The sequence below is a fragment of the Lactuca virosa genome, chromosome 9 (assembly GCF_052849685.1).
Source record: "Lactuca virosa cultivar CGN04683 chromosome 9, Lactuca_virosa_CGN04683_v6, whole genome shotgun sequence".
NCBI classification, from domain to species: Eukaryota; Viridiplantae; Streptophyta; class Magnoliopsida; order Asterales; family Asteraceae; genus Lactuca; species Lactuca virosa.
The window spans coordinates 242,277,330-242,299,352 of NC_136434.1; the positions used below are offsets into that span (position 1 = coordinate 242,277,330).

Consider the following 22,023-nt stretch of genomic DNA (forward strand, 5'->3'; position numbering starts at 1 on the left):
CAGGAAGGGAAAACGAGTATGGTGGTTTTTTTTTTTTAATTTTAATTTTGAACAAAAATAGATAATAAAAAAATGGGAAAACAAATTATAAGCGTATAATGGTCTTTTTAAGTAGATAAGGACCAAAAACAATAGAAAGATCCAATTTTGGACCAACGGTGCACCAACATTTCGTTTTGGACCAAAAACACATAAAATTGCCAACCACAAGGATCATTTTTACAATTTTGTCGTCGTTTTATATGGCTCAAAGACCGTTTTTGCAAGTTTTAGAAACTACAAGGACCATTCATGCAAGTTTAGAAACCATAAGGACCTTTTGTATAAAAAATTAACATAGACTGAAATTGTGACATTTAGTAAACCATAAGGACCATTTATGTAATTTTGTCTTTCTTTATTATGTCTAACGGCAAAAAAATAGTTTTTTTTATTCAAATATTAAAAAAAAATAGCATTGCACATGCTTTGAAGTTAGATTTTATGAAAAATAAATACTCCAGTACATTGTTAATTTATTATTTAAAATTAAAACATAAATACATATACCACCTCCATTGATAAAAAAAAAAAAGTTGCTATTTACTGTAACAATTCGGTACCCCATCAATTTCAAAGCCACATTAATTGGGCAGTCATAATTTTTAGAATGACTAAAATTAAAATAAAAACGTCGGACAAAAAGTGAGATGAATCCGGGGACAAAAGCAGAAGAATCTTTTTGAAGGGGACTATCAAATGTGCCACTGTTGAGAGGGAAGAACCCAAGTTCCACCTTTTACCCCCAATCTTTTCTCCGAATTCGATGAAATGTTGTCTCAAAAATCCTCTTTTTCCCTCCCCAATTCGAAAATCATCTCCTCCAAACCCTAATTTCTACTAAACGTACATTTGTACTTTATAGCTTTACACGAATCTGTCAGATCTGTGGCATTTACATTTACTCATTCTTTTGATTTTCCGAAGTTTTTCTGCAACTCATTGGAGCCGCAGCAGCAAGAAAATGTCTGCAAATCGCAGTGGTAGTTATAGTGGCGGCCTTGTTGATCCCAGTAATCTGCATCTGAAGAAGGAGTTAACTCAGATTAGGAAAGCTGCTCGTGCTTTACGAGATCCTGGTACGACTTCCTCATGGCGGTCTCCCCTCAGTTCATCTAGATCCACCACCGCCGTTGCTGTAGCAGCAGCAGCGGCTGCTTCTTCTTCCGTCACCAATGCCCCAAGCAACCATTATAATCACCATTATAGAAACAACACTAGTTACAGTATAGAAGAAACCGATGAGAATAATGTTAACGACATCAGCAACAGCATCAACAACAATGTTAGTGGTAGCAGTAATAATAATAATAATAAAAATAGGAGGAAAGAGAAGAAGGTGTTTTTGTATAATTGGAAAACGCAGAGATCGGAGAGTGAGAGGAGCGCTTCCGTGACGGGGCAAACAGATGACACTACCAGAAGGCCAATACACCAACAAAGAGGAAATGTTGATGACGGAATCGGTGATTGTGATGAGAGTGTCGATGACAGCTTGAGCGATGCCCGAAATGATGGAGATTTGAAGAGTGTTGCTGCTGATGATCACAGGTACGCATTGTCATCTTCAAAGATGTTCAATAATTGCAAAGATGCAACTAGTCTCACAACACCACCTGTTAGGAGGGCATCGTTGATGAAGAAGAAGCCAAAGAAAACATCACATGCGTCTGCTGCTTTAAAACTTCAACTGCAGAGACAGCTAAGCTTAGTTGACCAATATGATGATGTTAATTCGGATGATATAGTTGTTAAAGGTTCCTCAGTGACATCACCATTGTTGTCAAGGCTCAAATCTTCAAAATTGTTGAGAGGTGGTAGTAGGAAAGACGATTCATCTTACTGTTATAGCACCCCAGCTTTATCCACAAGTTCATTCAACAAGTATTGCATTAGGAATCCAAGCACAGTTGGATCATGGGATGCAACAACCGATGGAGATGAAGGATTAGGTTATGACTATGATGATGATGATGAAGATGATCAGTTGGATCTACCAGGTCGCCATGGATGTGGGATTCCTTGTTACTGGTCTTCCTCAAAGAGAAGTACCCCAAAACGTGGTGGGGTTTGTGGTAGCTGTTACTCACCTTCATTTTCAGATACATTGAGAAGAAAAGGAAGCAGCATGTTGTGTGGTAGCCAAACCATGTACCATAGGCGATCATCAATAGGTGCTTACAACAAGAAGAGACATGTCCACAAATCTTCCCAAGGTCTTGTTCCATTGTTAACAAATGGTGCAGAAAGCAGAGATCGTTCATCTATTGGGACAGATGACGAGCTTTCAACTAACTATGGAGAGCTTGATTTGGAAGCTTTGAGTCGATTAGATGGAAGGAGGTGGTCAACAAGCTACAGAAGTCAAGAAGGTTTGGAGCTTGTAGCTGTAAATGGAGAAAGAGAAGGTGATTCTCCTTCATCTCTTGATAATATCAACTGCTACAGCCACAAGTATAAGCCAATGTTCTTTGAGGATTTGGTTGGGCAGAATGTTGTAGTCCAGTCACTTGTGAATGCTATCATGAAAGGAAGAATTGCTCCAATTTATCTTTTCCAAGGTCCACGTGGCACTGGGAAAACATCAACTGCAAGAATCTTTGCTGCAGCCTTGAATTGTCTTGCTACTGGAGATACAAGACCTTGTGGGATTTGCAGGGAATGTGCTGAGTTTATTTCAGGGAAGAGCCAGGTGATTACTGAAATGGATGGATCCAATAAGAAAGGGATTGATAAAGTTAGATATTTGATGAAGAAGCTTCAGGTGAATGTGGGTCTTTCTACATCAACCTTTGCAAGGCATGAGGTTTATGTTATTGATGAGTGTCACTTGTTACCTTCTAAATTATGGTTGGCTTTCCAGAAGTTTCTAGAAGAACCACCTCCAAGTGTTGTGTTTATCTTTATAACTACTGATCTTGACAATGTGCCACGTGCTGTTTTGTCACGATGCCAAAAGTATCTTTTTAGCAAAATTAAAGATAGTGACATAGTTAACAGATTGAGGAAAATCTCAGTGGATGAGAATTTGGATGTGGAAGAGGATGCATTGGATTTGATTGCATTGAATGTAGAAGGGTCATTGCGAGATGCTGAAACTATGTTGGATCAGTTAAGTTTATTAGGAAAGAGAATCACCACTGATTTGGTGAATGAACTTGTAAGTATCTAATCTACTGGTTTCTTGATACTTGTAACTTTTTAATCAAACTTTTTTTTGATTCTTTTGGAGTTGATTGTAGGTAGGAGTTGTCTCTGATGAGAAGTTATTGGAACTTCTGGAGTTAGCAATGTCATCAAACACAGCTGAAACAGTGAAAAGAGCTAGAGAACTAATGGAATTGGGAGTTGACCCTATGGTCCTCATGTCTCAAATGGCTACACTTATTATGGACATTATTGCTGGAACATATCAAGTAATTGAAGCTAGTGCTGACTCATTGTTTGATGGTAGAAGCTGTAAGTTCTTCTCAACTTTTTTCTTTATTATTATATTTTGATTACTATAAACTGAAACTATGGATGATTGCACAATTCTTCAGTGACAGAAGCAGAAATTGAAAGATTAAAGCATGCATTAAAACTTCTTTCTGAGTCTGAAAAACAATTAAGACTTTCAAGTGAAAGGTCAACATGGTTCACAGCAACCCTATTACAGCTAGGCTCAGTCCCCTCAGCGGACCCCACTCCTTCCGGAAGCAGTAGAAGACAAAGCTCAAGGACAACCGAAGATGATCCATCTGCTACTTTCCGAGATATATATTTTCAAAAACAAAGGCAAGATTCCCAATATACCCCTCAAAAATCTACCCCTATGTACCCCCCTAAACCTATTCGCCAAAATTCAGCTAGCCCAAAAGATACCCTTCTATCAATGAGGCAACTCATGAATGGGGATGCAATTGCAGCATCATCTGTCCCACATGATGATGATGTCATAATTGGAAATAATGTATCGAAACGTAGTAATTCAAATATATTGGATGATATTTGGGCTCGTTGCATTGAAAAGTGTCATTCCAAGACTCTGAGGCAACTGCTTCATACTTATGGGAATCTGGTGTCGATTTCTGAAGATAAAGGTGATAAATTAAGTTTCCATGTGCTTCAATTCATATCTTTATGTAGGATGCTATAATAAACAAATAACCGGAAATATGTTATTTATAATTTATACAGGAATTCTTGTTGCTTATATTGTGTTTCGGGATAAAGATATAAAAAGTCGAGCTGAAAGGTTTCTTAGTAGCATCACAAACTCATTTGAAATGGTTCTCCACCGCAATATAGAAGTCAGAATCATATTACTTTCAGATGACGGGCCCACACCAAAACCCAATCCAGATTCACAAAAGTTACTGCGAGGAAGCTTTCATGATTCCGATGGAAAGATGTCCGGAATCATCAATTCCAGAGCTGCATCCCCACTTGTTGCAATAGGGAGAAAGCCCCCCAAAACCGGGAATCCGGTCCAAAGAATAGAATCCATCATTCACGAACAGCGGTTAGAAACCGCGTGGTTACAAACTGCGGAAAAGGGCGGAACTCCGGGATCGTTGAACCGGTTGAAACCGGAACGGAATCAGGTTTTACCGCAAGATGGTGGGGACCACCAGCGGCAGATGGTGGCGATGGACCCGTTGTCACAGGAGAAATGGGAAGATGAGTTGACCCGTGAACTTAATCTTTTGAAGATAAAAGAAGGAAATACCCTTTCCAAGGAACATATTGGGCGGCAGTATCCGATGTCACCGAGCTTGTTGCATGATGGCAGTTTAGGGGGCAAGTAAGTGGTTGACGAACTGGTTCTTTTTTTTCTTGTGTGAAGATAAAAGACCGAAATACCCTTTTTGCAGAATGCAATAATTGGTAACAATTCTTTTGGTTTTTGTTATACAGGGGATATGAGTCTGGATCAGGAGGTGGTGGTTGTTTCTGTTTTAACAAGAGGCGGAATAGGAGGGGGAAGGTAAACTGTTAGGTAGTGTTTGGTATGATGGAATTATGGAATGTGTAGCATTTAACAGTAACAATAACAGTAGCAGTAACAGTAACAGTAAACTATTATTTTGAACAGATAAAGCCCGGAACACCGGTTGGCCCACGAAGAGGAGCAAGATTTTTATTGTTTGGGGAGTGTGGAAAGTCAGGAAGGACAGATCACAGATCTAGAAGATGACTGTCTAAAAAAGTCAAAATTCCAATCCAAGGTCATTTATGTCCAGAAGAATATTTTCATAATTTAATGCTTCTTGTAGTTTGAGGAGGAGGGAGATACATGTAAAGTTTTAACAACTGGGATTTTCTGCATTTTTCCTATTTTTTTTTTTAATTTTATTTTGTGAGAAAAATAAAGGTGAAGACTGAAGAGGGACCATTCTTTCTTCACTTCCCTTTCAACTTGCACTTGATGTGGTATGCTTATTGGTAGTTGTTTTTTAGTTAAATGCAATAAAATAACAACGAACTTTTATTGATTTATTTATTAATTTTTATGACATCTTAAATTTATTTCTTATTACGGCTTTATATTTTGCAAAATCTGATTAATCACATCAATGATTGTTATAATTAGTGAAAATAAAAGTATTGTCTTGATAAAACAAAAAGTTGAAAGTACAATGTTATAGTTGGTAGATTTTTTGAAAAGTGATGTCTCAATTAGATTTTTTTTTTGAAAGTATGATGCTCTAATAAAAAATGGAAATAGAATGATATATTATACAAATAAACAAAAGTATGTTAATTCTTGCATTTATAAAAAGGGAGAAATACAAGAAATAACAATGAACTTTTGAATTAGCAAGAAATCAATTTTATGCACGAATTAATAAAAATAAAAAGATATAATAAATTGACGATTGTTGTATATAAGAAATCAATTTTGTTCCTACTTTTCTTCCTACCTATTTAAAATGATGACAAGTGTACAAATTCAAAATCTCAATCAAATTTAAATTAAATTTAATGACACTTGTCACCATCTAAAATAGGTAGGAAGATATTAGAAACAAAAAGTAGGAGGGTATTTAATTTCTCAATATTGTAGAAAAGAGCCATTGTTAATTCATTCCGATATATTTGCACCGAAATTCGAGTTGTATAAAATGTCTTGGTCTGTTTAGATTCAGGCCCAAAACCAACCGATGTAGTCATATGTATATTTTTTTAAGGATTGGGCTGGACCAAAGCTTAAAAAAGATTTGTTATCCACAAATAGAAATTTTAATCATAAAAATAAAACTAAATATTTTTAAGACACTCAAAAAAAGTTAATATTGTATTTTTCATGGGGCTAAATGCAATAATAAACATACTCTCAATTAATTATATATTACAGTATATTAATTTATCCATTTCTATCTTAATAACCGTTATTTAACAAAATTATAGTATTTTTAATCATAATTTTTTTTAGAACAATTTATATATCTACAACTCAGATTTAACATATCATCTTATAATAAAAATAAAATATTATAAAAGACAAAAACAACGTTAGAAACTTAGAATGTAGTCTTTGCAATTTACAAAGTAAAATTACTGATATTGGGCTTCTATAGTGACCCCGACCCAACCCAGGATGGAATGGAGGGGGCAGCTGCAAACTGCAATTCTGCAACAGTTCAAACATCAAAGGGACTGATAGTGATATTCAACCAAAAACAAAACAGCGAAACAACGATCGGATCAATTGCTTGAGTCTTGAGAGAGAAATGGGGAAGGCACCATTAGGGCCAACTGGGGAATTCTTCAGGCGAAGGGATGAATGGAGGAAGCATCCGATGCTCACTAACCAGTTCCGCCACGCTACTCCTGGCCTCGGAATCGCCCTCGTCGCTTTTGGCGTCTACGTCGTTGCTGAAATTGCCTACAACAAGATAAATGCTCCTTCTCACACAACTTCTACATCTTCTCAATCTCACTGACATCCCTTTCCTCCATCAGGTCAATTTCTATAACCCTTCTATTCCTCTGCTCCTTTTTTGTCCTTCATTTCTAGGGTTTCTTATTTATTTGCTGTTCGCGTCGTATTTATTTGTTTTATTCGATAAATTAGCGGTTTGATGCGTTAAATTTTATGCTGTTGCAACATCCATGGATCAAAATATGGAGGTGTATCATGATTCATGAGCTTCTTAAGCGTTTGATATTATGTTCTTGGAAACTTTTTTGCGATTTATTTTAGTTAAAATTTATCAGACTTCAGATGCTACGAATGATACCTCAACTACTTTGGTGTATAGAATCGAACTCTTGCATCTCTAGGATAGTAATCTATCGTGTATCAAAATCACGATTCTGGGATTATGCTTAGGTTTCTATGTTGGATTCACAAGAATCTCACAAATTATAAAGGGAAAGAGTTTAGAGTTGTAAACAGTGAAATTTGGGCTATAAAGGTTCTAATATTCAAGGACTAATCTAGTTATTGGAACCTTAGTTAGTTTTCTTGCTTGTTGAGATGTGCTTCCATTACTATATGATGTGAAGCATAGACTTGTCTTCCGATAGTTATTGCTTCAAATATAATCACCATGCTGAACTCATTTTGCTTGAGTTATTTGAAGGGCATTTTCCATTACAAAAATAACCCTGAAAAGTTATTGAAACCTTCTTTATCTAGCAAATAGAAAAGTTATCATCCAGTCTTATGAAAGTCTTGGGTATATGCAATGTTGACAATTAAAATTGGTCATTACATTTAATCTATTATATCTATGTTGTATAATTAAGTATTCTTTTCCCTGCTGTAATAGGAAGAAATTAAGTATGCACATGATTTCCAAGATACATCCACATAGCATTAATGCTTGTTTATGTAACAATCTTTCATTTTTCCCAAATTTATGCAACAAAGTGGTTTTTTTTTTATACCAATTATTTATTGATGTTTCATTTAAGAACCAAAAGATGCTGTATATTACTGCTTAAAACATGGCTGCATAATCCATGTTAGTTGATCAAATTGGTAAAAAGTGAAACATTGTGGCATAAATTGGTAAAAGATGAACGTTGTGGCATAAATAAGCATTTAACTAGTGCACCTGTTTCCAAATATGTCCCTGCGTGTAACTTCATTTTGCAATTTTGGCCCCAAAAATGTTTTCTTTTGCAATTTTTGGCCGGATTTGAGATTTTTGTAATGTTTTTGGTTTCTGTTTGACAAAATTGCAAAAATGGTCCCTGTGGTTGTCAGAATTATGTGGCTTTGGTCCAAAAATGTTTTGTGATGCAAAAGTGGTCCAATTTCGGATCTTTTTAGTGATTTTGGTCCCTGCACACTTAAAATGACATTTATGCTCTTACAATTTTTTTTTTCAATTTTTATAATTGTTATGATATTTAATTTATTAATAAAAAGTTGGGTCCCACCCCTCACCCTTTTATCTCCTAACCCTTCATCCCTAAAATATAGTCATTCTACTTGGAAGAGAGACCAAAAACGTAAAAAAAAACCTCAATTAAGGACCAAACTTGCGAGAGAAATTTTTTGGGACCAACATTGAAAAAAAAGCTATGATCAGGGACCAAAAATGTAATTTACTCTAGAATGAAATGTGGTTGCATATTTTGTTTAAAAAAACCATGATGTTGCATAAATTGGAAAATAAAAAAGATGAAATGTCGTTGCATAAACAAGGATTTGACCCTATTTACTAATGCATTATATATGAAGTCATACATAAGTTTATATGAATTCAAAGCTCAAAATCCTATGTGCTGTTTGTTGTCGATTTATGAAGAGAAAGAAAAGCGTTTGATTTCTGATATTTTGTTTATTGTTTCACATTTTTTTTTCCAGGTGTCATGAAGTATGCAAGATTTTACCATCCTTTATGTTTTACCTATCGAATAAATTAAGCATTTATTACAATTGTAAGTCTATTTTTGTGTTGTAAAAGATACTTTGTTGGTTGTTTTCGATGATACACATAATGTTTGTTGTATTGCATTTTGAGTAAATTGGAATGTAACTGAGACCAACAAACACAAAAAAAAAAATGTCAGCACCAAAAAGAAAATAAAATTAAATAGCTCATATTTTCAAAAAACCCATATATCCTCCACCGAGGGTTGGCTGCATTGCATTGAAGAGCTCCAATATGTGCGAAAAAGAGAGCCTCCACAACGTCAAGCGCTTACCTCATGCATATGTAAATGCAAAACCTATAAAAGCGATCCATCCATGTTACTGACCATCTATTGATGTTTAGCTGAAAGAATACCCACAATCATCCTAGTGGGACTAAATTGTTATCCAAAGATATAACTTCTTGCTTTTGAAAAAGTTTAGAAGTTTAGGGTGTGTGTGGTTATGTAAAAATTTCCAAGAAAAAAACAGAAATTCGAAGATGTATTTGGTTAGTTTTTCAAAGTTTTTTAAGAAAATGAAAATTTTACACAGTTTTCAAAGTTTTCAAAATTTCTAATATGGAAAATGAAAATTCAACCTCTTGCAACCAAATGCATTTTCTAAAATTTTCATTAAAACTGAAAATGAAAACTCAACTTTATTTTCTTAGAAAATAAAAACAGTTTTACACAATCAAACGCATCCTTAGTCACTCGTCCAGAAATATGAATATAAAAAGGCAAATTTGAAAACGAACTCTTACAAAATATCATAAGTAACCTAGACAGTAGACACTAATTTTAAAGTTAAAGGTTATTGATTTACCGAAGTCCCAAAATGTGACATTTTAAAGGTAGAAGTAGTACCGTAGAAAGCTTCCATATTAAAAAAAAAGGTGAAGGACTGATTTGCTCATACACTTGATAATAAGGCTGACAAAATTGTACCACGGAAAACCAACCAACATGTTACCAACCGAACCAATAAACTTGGTAGCCAATATATTTGGTAGCCAACATGTTTGGTTGGTAGTACCGTACCAATTGATCAATGTTGATACGGTAATGGTACAAAAATTTTAATACCATGGTAATACCGTACCAACCAATTTATTATATATATATATATATATATATATATATATATATAAATGAAATCGTATATTTCAACTTTTAATTGTGTTTAGCGTTTACAATTTTAATAACATTATATTAGTCATTTGATTGTATTAGTCGATAGTTATTACCACGTTAAAGCACAAAATTAAAACGTTACTTTAGCGTTACTTTAGTATAATTCTTTTGTAAACTAAAAGAACTACGTACCTAATTTCTATATTAAACATTAAAATCCCGATGTCTTTATTTTAGTAGAATTCTTTTGTAAACAAAAAGAACTATTTAACTAATTTCTATACTAAACATCAAAATCCCGATGTCTTTGCTTATTTTTAAATGTTACAATAGAAAATTAAAAGAAGTTGGTATATATATACTATTACCAATTTGTACCAACCAAACATGTTGATAGCCAAATAAATTGGTACCAAGTATACTTGGTACGATACCGGTAGAAATTTTTTTATACCAATTATAGTTCGTACGATAGATGATTTAGAGAAAAATAAATTGGTACCGTCCCAATTCCACCCCTACTTGATAATACAAGGGACCTTTGTGTCTGAAAATGAAGGCCCCAACCTCGAACTTCTTTCTGAAGACAGATGTCACCACCTGGATAACAACTACCGTTAAGCGGTCGAAGGTCTAAAGTCTTAAGTTGGAATCTTCTGGATTGACTGCGGGATTCAAAGCAGACACGAAGCAAGCCGTAAGAAAATGGCGCCAAAGGCGAGGAAGAATCGTTCTCCACCGTCGGATCCTGACGGAATCTTCTCCGGAATGGTCGTCTTCCTCGTCGATAATGACGTCCAAAGACGTCGTTTAGAGGTTTCGGTTTTCTCTCTTTGCTGTTTAGATATATGTAAGGCGGTATATCATGATTATAATCGAGTTTCTCTTGAAGATATGGAAGCAAAAACTAGGGCAGATGGGAGCAATCATAGAAGAAGAAAAGTTGTCACAGAATGTGACTCACGTTTTTGCTGTTAACTCCGACTCATTGCGCAAGAAATTTGGCCAGAAACAATTACAGCGCTTCAAAGGGGTACACCGTACATGACCTATTGATTATTTTCCGCAACCAAGTACATTGATCTCTTTCGTTTTCTTCATTGAAAAGTTGATGAGTTAATGTTAGTTATCACTCTTCATAACGCAAATTGGAATACGGTTTGCTAAAAATCAGACATTCCAAATCATACTGAAAATGCATCTTTACCCAACTAAGTCGTGATCGAATGAAATCCTTGATTTTTTTATTTAAAAACAAAATAGTGTAAAACCTAGAAATCTTGAATTTTGGGGGAAATTCAAAACGACATAAGATGACTACTATCGCCTAGACTCTTATAATCTGGAATCATGTTTATATTAATATAGAATTGCCTAATAACAGGTGTTATGATATTTTGCAGATCATTCTCCCTTATCAGTGGTTGGAGGACAGCTTGCATCTAGGAAAGAAAGTTAATGAGGAATCATACACTATACATTTGGATTCATCCCAAAATCCCCTAAAAAACTCATCTAATGAGAACTCTATTAAACCCACTGATGTGAAAGAATCTAGTGACAATCAGTTACACCCCCATAAAAAGCTGAAATCCTCACCCAAAACCTCAGAAGGTTCTAGTTCTGAAATGAAGGACAAGTCATTAGATGAAAAGGTTCTTTTTTCTTTTGTTTCATTATAGATTATGTTTATAAAATTACATGGCTTTTGTTTGTCACTCAGGTCAGTGCACCAGATGCTTCGTTGCCATATCATCCTCCTGATTTAAATAGAGATATCACAGAAATATTTGGCAAGCTTATCAATATATATCGAGGTAAACTACTTTTGGTGCCATATTTTTCTTTTTTGCTTTATGTAACCTTGCTATGAGTTGTTTGGATGCACTTTCTGATGTGATTAAATTTAAATTCATTAGCTTTGGGTGATGATCGAAGATCTTTCAGCTATTACAAGGCGATTCCAGTTATTGAAAGGTTGCCATTTAAAATTGAAAGTGTGGATCAAGTCAAACATTTACCTGCTATTGGGAAGTCAATGCAGGATCATGTAAGTCAAATATGAACAATTTTTTCAATAGACATTGCATTGTAATAATCTTCTGATGATAGTTCTGCTCTATTATAGATAAATGAGATTGTGACTACTGGGAAATTGTCCAAGTTGGAACACTTTGAGAGTGATGAAAAGGTGTTGAAAAATTTCTTCACTTTTCTCATTTTGGTTGTGATCTTAATTGTTTAAGTTTTACTTTTTACAGTAAGAATTTACTCTTATGAAGTACAAAAACAATGAGGCCAAACATTATTCTTAAGTATGAAAGGAGTTGCTATACTCTTAAGAAATGAAGTGAACTATTAATGTTACTAATCTGAAGATTTATATTGAATTTAAGAAAATGAAATGAAAATCACTTGTTTTTGGTTTTCCTAGGTAAGGACAATTAGTTTGTTTGGGGAAGTATGGGGGATTGGTCCAGCAACTGCATTGAAACTGTATGAAAAAGGACACAGAAGTCTGGAGGATTTAAAAAGTGATGACACATTGACAAAGTCACAGTGTTTAGGGTTGAAATATTTTGATGATATCAAAACAAGGATACCACGTGATGAGGTATGGCTTTTGGTGTTATGAAAAATATAATATTTTTGAAGATTTGTGGATGAAAACTTGTTATTATAACTTATATAACTGTCTGCATGCATAGGTGCAAGAGATGGAGTGCTTGCTACAGAAAGCTGGAGAAGATGTTTTACCTGGTGTAAGTCTTATGTTTTCCAATATTTAAAAATGTGTTACAAATCAATATAAAAAAAAATGAAAATATTTATTTATGTCAGGTGAATGTTGTGTGTGGAGGATCCTTCAGACGTGGAAAAGCTAGTTGTGGGGATATGGATATTGTGATTACACATCCTGATGGAAAAAGGTATCATCATTACATTAATAATATTACTAGTTAATATTGGAATATGCATTTTTTTTTACATTCTGTTTCTTTTTGACTTAATGGGAACAATCTGGAGAGCTATATATGTGTTTATTTTTGTTTATTACTTGATACAAATTGAATGACTTAATAGAGAAAGTCCTAAGTGTGTTTTATTCTTCTTAAAATTTCAATATGATTTCAGCTGCTTTTGGTATTCAAACTAGTAAATAATGATTGGTGCTGATTTGGTATATGAATTTATAATTTATAGTTTTTTTTTTTTTTTTTTTTTTTAACAGTCATGTAGGGTTTCTACCCAAGTATGTAAATCATTTGAAGGATATGAAGTTTTTAAGAGAGGATTTGGTCTTCAGTATCCATAGTGAGCAGGTAACAGTTCATTTGGATTCCAATTCCTTTCAAAATCAGGGATGAATTGGAATTTACAAAATCCTTGTATTGATAGAATTCAATTCCTAGCATTACCGAATATGCCCTTTTAACCCTAAAAGCTCTTCTACATCTCTTCTTTTGGATTCCAATTCCTTTGAAAATAACTAGTTGCTTTTGTTTATGATTTTAATTCAATTCAGGGTACTGATTCTGGAGTTGATACATACTTTGGTCTTTGCACATATCCTGGTAGGGAGCTGAGGCATCGCATTGATTTGAAGGTACTTTGGTCTTTTTATTTTATTAATATATATATAAATGGGGGCTTTATTTGTTTTTAAAATACAGTTAACCAGTAATACGGGTGTCCGTTTATTAATAAATGAATTAGATATGGATTATGAAATTTTGGTAGCTTTTTTGGATAAGGATACACAGAAACACTGATGTGATGTGAATATTTGATAGGTGTACCCAAAGGAAATATATCCATTTGGGCTAATTGCATGGACAGGGAATGATGTGTTAAATAGAAGGTATGTTAATTTCATTTACAGCTTACATGACATATAGCATATATCATATATCATATATCATATATCATATATATATGTATAGTATATTCTGTTAATGATACTTTAGCCTAAAAGTAACCTTTGGTGTTTTGTTTTCCTTAACACTAATTGTTTTCTCATTGTATCTCCATTTCTTCTGTTTACTACATTCTACTTCACAATTATTTCTTAGTACAGCATCATACTTCAAAAAATATATCTATTATATTTGTAGCAACTCTTCCCACCACATAAGCCTTACAAAATTAAATTTAAAAACAAAACCCTTTTTGAAGTTTTGGGACTCTTAAAATAGAAATGATTTCTTTTTAGGTTCTTTGTGGTGAGAGATTTTTATTGAAATAAGCTGTTCTGCAACTACCAACTTTCAAAAGTAATGATCATTTTTGGTATTTCTTAAAAAGCTGTGGTCAAGGAAAGTGGTGAAATTTGATGAATATCCCATAAATGAAAGTAGAATGCTATATTTAAAAAAAAAAAAAAGTTGGAAAGTAAAATGCTATTTCTTGCATTGAGAGCCTTTTCTTATTTCCTTGTTAAAAAAAGATGTTGTCTAACATGTTTTTATGAAAACTGAACTGAATGCAGGCTGAGAATACTTGCGGAAAGCAAAGGATTCCGGTTAGATGACACAGGGCTCTTCCCTGCAACTCAAGGTTCTGGAGGGAAAAGGGTAATTAATTAATACAACCAAAAAACTCTCTTTTATTTCTTAAATTAAACGTCAGTGACAGTGTAGTAGTTTCATTCAAACATATATTTTTCAAAGTATAATGCCATCCATAATAACAAAAAAGTTATTATTGCTTAAATTTTTGGAAGTGCAAAAATTTGAATGTAGAATATTTCTTGCATTTTGTTTTATTACTTATTATGCTACATGTGATGTTATGCAGGTTAGTGCTAGCACAAGTTTGAAATTTAACTCGGAAAAGGAAGTGTTTGAGTTTCTTGGATTTCCGTGGCTTGAACCACATGAACGAAATATTTAATATTTAATATCTGATACCCAGGGAAAATGTTTTCTTGTGTTAACTTTGTAAATAGACAAATCGACTGTTTGTAATTGTATAAACTTTATTTTGATAGAAACATAATTAACAACATTAGCAACATACATGATACATGCTTCTTATGCAACACCTAGTTAATCGGTTTCAGTTATTTGGTTTGGTTTATGGGATCAACCCTAGTTTAACAATCTGTTTGTGAATAATCTTGTTTGTCGTTGTTATTACTTTCAAGATCCACACATGTTTTCTCTCTAAATATGAATATGAATTTGATTTTTGATGAGAAATTAATCACTTTTATTGGTTCGTTTTACTTTTACCTGTGTTGGATCCGATCAATTATGCAATGTACGTTCTTATAACCAGATGAATGGCCTCTTCAAAGTTATATTTATTCATCATCAAAATCTTACATAATATGGATGTCTGGATTGCTTAGGCAACAAGTTTGAAAAAGTAACTTTGTTTGAATGTAAAAGCTTGGGTTCCTGTCACTTCAATATATCTAAATTTAACAAGGGGCATATATGTAAATTAAGTTTAAAATTCAGTGGACTGATTAGAAAGGGCACTGTTTATCTGTTACTTTTGACGATATTATCGTTAAAAAAATCTTAATTATGTTGGTTGTTTCATGTTTGGCCTTTTTGGGTTGGGGCTATTTTGTCTATTTGTTTCGGCTATGAGGTCGCGTTAGAAGATTCCTTTCCTTCTTTTTGGTAAAGCTAATGCAAAAAGAAAAGCCCTTACTCTTTTGTTACGTTTACCACATTTAAACAAATATTTTTAATTGTATTTATAGTTTTATAGTTGGGAAAATTGCATAAAAACACCAAGATCCTATAAAAAATCGATTTTGACACCATGCTATTTTTTCATAAAATTAAGACACTAAGTTTTCACAAAAGTTCGATTTTGACATTATATTTTCAATTTGTTTCAATGTTTGACCATTTGACCGGTCAACCCAGTTGCTAGCCGATATGACATGTTCATAGAATTGGCATGACATGATGACGTGACATTTTTTGTGACATCACTTTTTCGGTGTCAAATTGGAAAAAAAAACATAGTATCAAAATCAAACCTTTCTGAAAGCCTAATGTTTTTTGTGCAGTTCGTCCTTATTATAACATAATAAACAAGACTTGTTGAAGGGTTAGAGACCTATTGTGGGCAATATTTTTGGAGTAAAACAACAAAACAAAATTGGTGTCTATACATGCAGTGCCATAATATCGGTGCTATTAGTTTACATTTTGATCTCCAACATCCTTGACGCTAAAGTTAATGGACGGAATGAATTTAATGCATTATAGAACAATTTGCACGTGTATATCCATTGAAATCTAAGGAATTCAATGCATTGTGAATGCACTTAACTTATCGAACAAAATGAAAGATTATTCCACGATAAAGTATTACTTTGCGCCGTGGATTTCATAACAACCCATATAGTAAGACAAGAAGTTTCAGTGACCACCATTTGAGACACAAAATTTAGGCCTTAATTTCTATCAAAAAGAACGAATAATCAAAACTTATTATTTTTGAAAGAGTGTGATTACCAAACCATGACATCCAATGTACAACAAATTAGAAGAACTCGTTCATACCTACAAATACACCCATGGTAAAGTCAAGCCAACATTTTTAAACAACAATGATAATTTGAAATAAAACACCATCAACATCACATAAAACCAATGTGAAAAATTAAATGACGTAGCAACGACAACGTGACTCATCTTTAACTTGAAGATCAAACCCCAACAAAGAGGGACATATGAATATAAAATGCGTGAAGAGTTCATGAGCAATTGCATAGTCATCACGATCCGTGATTGGAGTAATTTCACTAGAGGCTTTATAATTTCATCGAAACACATAGAAGGATAAGGTAGATAGGGTATTTACGAGTTTCATGAAATATTGAAGGGTCGTTACCAATTAAAATCATGAATTTGTCAAGGAAAATCCAGGAAACGGAGATCGGAAAACAAACTAATTGTTGAGTTTTATACAAACAATCCTATGTGTGCATGCAACCCTAGAATTGGATCTATGTTTTTCTATTAGATATACAACATTATGAACACATGAAGAACCCTAGCATGCTCCTAGTAATTTCGAAATCTATAAAGGAGAATGGTTCACATACCTCTTGTTGTTATATTATAATAACAACTTAAATCTTCTATCTTTTTGTCTTGAAAGCAAGCACCACAAGTGTAGCACCTCTAATGGCTCAAAAACACCAAGAGCAATGGAGAGGCAAGAGAGAGAGAGAGAGAGGGGAGAGGTAGAAAATTGGCTCTAGGACTTCTTCTAATCAAGTCGCCAATTTTCCTAAGCCAGGGGGTCTTAATATAGCTGTAGGGATTAGGGTTTCAGTCCTTATCCTTATCTGGTTGCTTAGCCACCAAGCAGCCCAAGGATAATTCCAGAAGCCCTATCCTTGGACGAATTCTAGGGCCTTATCCCCTTGAATTCGTCCACCCTATCCCTAGGGCATCCTTTGCCCTACTTTCCAACTATCACATAACTGCATTTCAGTCCCCCTAGTTTAGTTAATTCCTTTTGGTCACAAAATTAATTCTTGAACAATAATAACTAAACAAATATGATTTCTCTTTTAATATATTATTCTTATAATATATTAATAAACCATAATAACCTCTTTCTCTATTATTTTTCCAGTCAAGTTGCTTTGGTGAAGGCAACCCAAAAGGACCATGCACAACCGTGTCATGTACTTACCAAATATGGTTACGGGCTTAGACACTAATCCAACAGTCTCCCACTTGGATAAGTCTAGTAACCATAAATGCAAGTAGAATCCGATTAGCAATCGTAGCTCTCAAAGACGCTGTCGAACTCTGATCTTATCAGCAACCTGTCCTTTAGATAAGGGATCATATATTCCTCCATTCTAGATATTGTATAGACATGAGACATGGATTATAATCATTCTCTCAGTCTATGTGTTGTTTCCCGATTTCTGATTTATGACGACTGACAACGGACTATAGTTGAACACATCAACTTAGTCCCGACTTGGCGAAGCGCTTAGGGTGTCACCACTAAATCATCGAGGGGACCACATATATCGCTTTTATCCCACTTTGGGTAAAAGGAACGGATAAACTTCGACTCGAATGCTCGCTTGTACCTACTCATCAAATCACACACAACAATATGTTTTATAACACCAAGTTACTGGTGCGTTTACATATTATCAATGTGCAACCGACTTGTAGAATACAACTCACACATCTCGGTTTCAAGAATATAAGATATTATCGTTTCACCAATCACTCGTGATAAAATCCATGAAGAGATCCAAGTGAGCGTGGGTTTAATCCAATACTCTAATCTTATAGCAGCACTCATGAACTCTGCAGCAAACTTGTGCTATGTCTAAACACTTTAGACAATCTACAGACGGATTCATGACAGTCTTCTTTCATACCTACTTCCAAAGTATGAGCGACTGTGGAGGATTTGAATAATCTTATTATTCGGGAAGTCAAAACATGCAAAGTGAAACACAAGAATAATACTAATCCTATATGGCCTCAAACTTTTGAGTATAAGTAAAACACTTTTATTTAATCACCATATTGATTACTCATTATTTGTTGTTTCGGGTAATCAACTTATTACTTGAATTATAACAATAATTGTCCCATGCTCTTAGCATGCACACTATGTTTACCTATGGTCCTTACTTTGTGAAATAGATCAATTGAACATATTTCCAATGATGCTCATTTCACAATTCCTAATCATTAGTGTAAGAATACAAAATTCTCGCCACTACCAGAATATGTTAGATTCTAACATTTTATGCAACGGTCCTTTCGTAATATCACGGCGCCAAAGTGACCAAGACTTTGCCAATGAAATTACAAAGTGCTCTATTGGAGATTGTTACAAGACAATTCCATAGTCATGAAGTCTTACATTCAAAGTACATTCATTAGAACATCCTTCTTGCATATAAGTTTCTAATCTAGACATAGATTCTTAACGTCCAACTCCCAATAAGGAAACATTTCCATATTTTCCATATGACAACTCATTTTAAATAGAATCTTATCTATTCATAATAATGCCAATATGGTCCATCCATGACTATACTTCCAATTGTCCGCAAGCGACTAATCCTTGGCGAACCTTAGATTGTCCTTGACAGTTGTTTAATTATTTTAGTCAAATCCAGTTCTATTCATTTTTCCCTCTAAATGCCCTAGGCATTTGGAAAATTTTAGAACGGTCGAATATTACAGCATATGTAATCGATCCTATACCCGAAGCGTATGGGATATGATTCATAATGAAAAACATGATACTTTACCAGTTTCTTGCTATAATATTGCCATAATATTTCTATTTGCCGTGTTCTCAAAATTCGAACTATGAAGAGGGATGCCGTAATCATAATCGAACTTTGAGAATGCAATTAATAAATATATCCTTGACTAAATTCAATTAAAATTTCTCGATCTAAGCTTTTAGATAGGAAACGAAGTATAACATTCTCTCCATTAGTTATAGCAAGAACAATTTTTCAACCCCTGTAACTTTGCAAAGTGAAACTTTTGTTTTTCTATAATTAATATTGCCAACTTGCAACACTTAAAATAATAATCATGCTCCCACTATCATGATAATTATATCCATTCCAGCATAACATTTATGCTCCCACTAGCTTTGACACGTATCAGAAAACAGTATTGGATAATACTTATTGACTTCCAAAGTTCATATTTCCAATACGATGTGCTTCGATAAGCCTTTATCTAAGCCTCTCAAACTCATACACCTTTCCTTAGACAGCTCACATATGTGTCTAAACTAATTCAGAACTTATATTACTAAGTCCCAAATGTTCAGACTAATCGCCAAATCTCACAATTCGAACTATGAAGAGGGATGCCGTAATCATAGTCGAATTTGAGAATGCAATTTACATAATCGCCATCTCCTTAAAATCTCTCTTAGTGAAAGCATTTCCTCACAATCATTTTCATGAAGGAGAGAAACCTTATGACACTTAGATTTTATGGTGCATGTGTTCCTATCCATGCCAATTTGTCACAACCATAGTCATAAGATAATGTTTGTGACAAATCCAAACTCTTATGGACAGAACTCGTTCATACTTAATTTCTTGCCATCAAGGGTCCTACCATTTCTTCCACGTTATTGAGCAGCTCACCCCTACCTTTCAATGTACTTTCCATTGATTAAGGTGCATTGCCCCTATGCAACCTATTGAGAACTCATAGAACTCACATGCATAGTTGACCAAACTGGAATGGCACAGAAACAAGAATATGTCAACACGATAGGTTAGAAACCTCAAGTCGTGTGCTAGTAATTAACAGCAGGTTTACTCTCGATTAGTTCTTGAAACTTTTCAAGATCTTTAGACTCCCACTGACCTCTTGACATATTAGATTCTCTTATCAAGAAACATTTCTTGACAAAACAAACATTCAAGAGTTAGTGTGTGTCTATATCAAGACAAAACCTACATGCAATTTGGTACTAGTCGGTCTTTGTCTTATTCAAGACATCACAACTTACCAAAATGTGCAAGTGTAAGAACATTCATACTTAAGATTATGTCACTCAAGTCACAATCTTGGAGTATAACTCTAAGACTTGATTTTGGAACAAAGTACGATACATATTACTGACTTAACCACTACAACAATTCTCGATTCCTCTTCTTAGCCAAACTAGTGCACTAAGGTGTCTTTAGAGGATGAATTGTAATATGGTTCCTATGATTACCAAGACGATCATAAAACACGATACAAAAGTACTCTCCCTTCTTCTTAGAATGGAGAAACTTTTATCTTTCTTCCTTCATTGATTCTACTTATTCGTTCTGCCATTCATTGAAACTTTTCAATGATTAAGAATTACACTTAATCTTGTAAGTATAACCACATTTACTAGACTTTTAGTAAATCATGACGAATAATGTTATTATTATTTATGGTGGAATTGACTAGTGCACAACATTGTGTACTAGTTCCTTTAGTCATTCTCTTGACTCACATACTTATGTGAACAAAGAATTAGTCTTAATTACCTAAGTACCAAGATTTCCATACATCACACAATACAAGTCGTATGATTTTAAGTTCTTGTCCAATTGAAACTTGGGCGATGGGAATCTTTCCTTACTTAGAAAATTATGACACTACCATAAATAACATAACTAAGAATCACCTCCATTTCAACATTGCTAATAATAGAAATACACAAACATCAATTTTTCATACATGTCATTGCAAGGATAAATAAATAAAACAAAATCACAATTTATTTTATTGCGGAAAAATTTGTCCTTACAACACAACTCAATTGAAAAACTATGCTATTATATTTCTTAGCAATTTATCTTAACTCTAAAGTAGCAGCTCCAAAAATCCGATCTTTGAATCCATGCGATCGAAATCCATTTCTTCGCGATCAGACTCAGCTCACTTCTTCCTTTAAGCTTCCTCTCTTTTCTTCGATTCTACAAAACATCAAAAATGTAATCTTATCACATAATGTATCAAGAATCAAAAATAGGAACTTACAGAGTTAGTTAATGGATTTTACCTGAAGTAGAGCTATACGTCTTGACTCTCCCATCTCTTAGATCTCTCAGGTAGACAGGGCAGCTTCGTCTCCAATGCCCCTTCTCTTGGCAATAAAAGCAAATTGACTCCTTTGGAACAGCACACGGAACTACCTCAGACGTTGCCTTTCTCTTATGATCAAACTTTTCGACCATGGCATGCTTTTCCATGGGGGTTTGGAAGTTTGGAAGGCAGATCTACCAATCAACTTTGCCTCTCCAGTGCGCCAAATCATTGCTGATTCAGCAGCAACAAGCAAATAGGTGAGATCGATGAGGGTCACGTCGTGGTCCATCATATGGTACTCTCTTACGAACTCACTATATGAGTCAGGACGCGATTGAAGAACCCAGTCAACAATTAGATTCTCACAGACAACGACTCCCAACATTCTTAACCTATCAATGTGTGACTTCATCTCTAAGACGTGTGC

The 22,023-nt window shown here is 34.2% G+C and overlaps 2 protein-coding genes and 1 pseudogene across 6 annotated transcripts; all 3 read left to right on the plus strand.

Moving 5' to 3' along the window:
• Positions 1-667: 667 nt before the first annotated feature.
• Positions 668-5,520, plus strand: LOC145136463 (protein STICHEL-like). 4 transcript variants are annotated; one of them, XM_079070596.1, is made up of 7 exons: positions 670-1,590; positions 1,663-3,199; positions 3,282-3,498; positions 3,582-4,121; positions 4,219-4,825; positions 4,939-5,008; positions 5,117-5,520. In XM_079070596.1, the coding sequence occupies exons 1-7, from the start codon at positions 1,004-1,006 to the stop codon at positions 5,216-5,218; spliced, it is 3,660 nt and encodes a 1,219-aa protein (XP_078926722.1). In that variant the 5' UTR covers positions 670-1,003; the 3' UTR covers positions 5,219-5,520. The 4 variants fall into 4 exon arrangements, with proteins under 4 accessions (XP_078926724.1, XP_078926723.1, XP_078926722.1 ...); XM_079070598.1 differs by having other exon boundaries at positions 668-3,199; positions 4,939-5,030; positions 5,117-5,203; XM_079070597.1 differs by having other exon boundaries at positions 669-3,199; positions 4,939-5,020; positions 5,117-5,228.
• A 1,137-nt stretch (positions 5,521-6,657) lies between these two features.
• LOC145141253 (NADH dehydrogenase [ubiquinone] 1 beta subcomplex subunit 3-B pseudogene) lies at positions 6,658-8,990 on the plus strand (annotated as a pseudogene). The gene is made up of 2 exons (XR_013722532.1): positions 6,658-6,987; positions 8,846-8,990. The product of XR_013722532.1 is annotated as an NADH dehydrogenase [ubiquinone] 1 beta subcomplex subunit 3-B pseudogene (transcript).
• A 1,588-nt stretch (positions 8,991-10,578) lies between these two features.
• On the plus strand, positions 10,579-15,119 carry POL{LAMBDA} (DNA polymerase lambda (POLL)). The gene is made up of 14 exons (XM_079070155.1): positions 10,579-10,845; positions 10,922-11,062; positions 11,433-11,684; positions 11,753-11,846; positions 11,949-12,079; positions 12,158-12,220; positions 12,464-12,643; positions 12,738-12,791; positions 12,871-12,959; positions 13,262-13,352; positions 13,556-13,636; positions 13,824-13,891; positions 14,519-14,603; positions 14,827-15,119. Exons 1-14 carry the CDS (start codon positions 10,735-10,737, stop codon positions 14,920-14,922), a joined length of 1,536 nt encoding a protein of 511 aa, XP_078926281.1. The 5' UTR covers positions 10,579-10,734; the 3' UTR covers positions 14,923-15,119.
• Positions 15,120-22,023: the final 6,904 nt, after the last annotated feature.

Coding starts and splice junctions, on each gene's coding strand:
- LOC145136463 (XM_079070595.1), top strand. CDS start 1,004: ATGTCTGCAAATCGCAGTGGTAGTTATAGTGGCGGCCTTGTTGATCCC. Junction 4,826..4,938: donor GATGGCAGTTTAGGGGGCAA/GTAAGTGGTTGA, acceptor TTTGTTATACAG/GGGATATGAGTCTGGATCAG. Junction 5,009..5,116: donor GGCGGAATAGGAGGGGGAAG/GTAAACTGTTAG, acceptor TATTTTGAACAG/ATAAAGCCCGGAACACCGGT.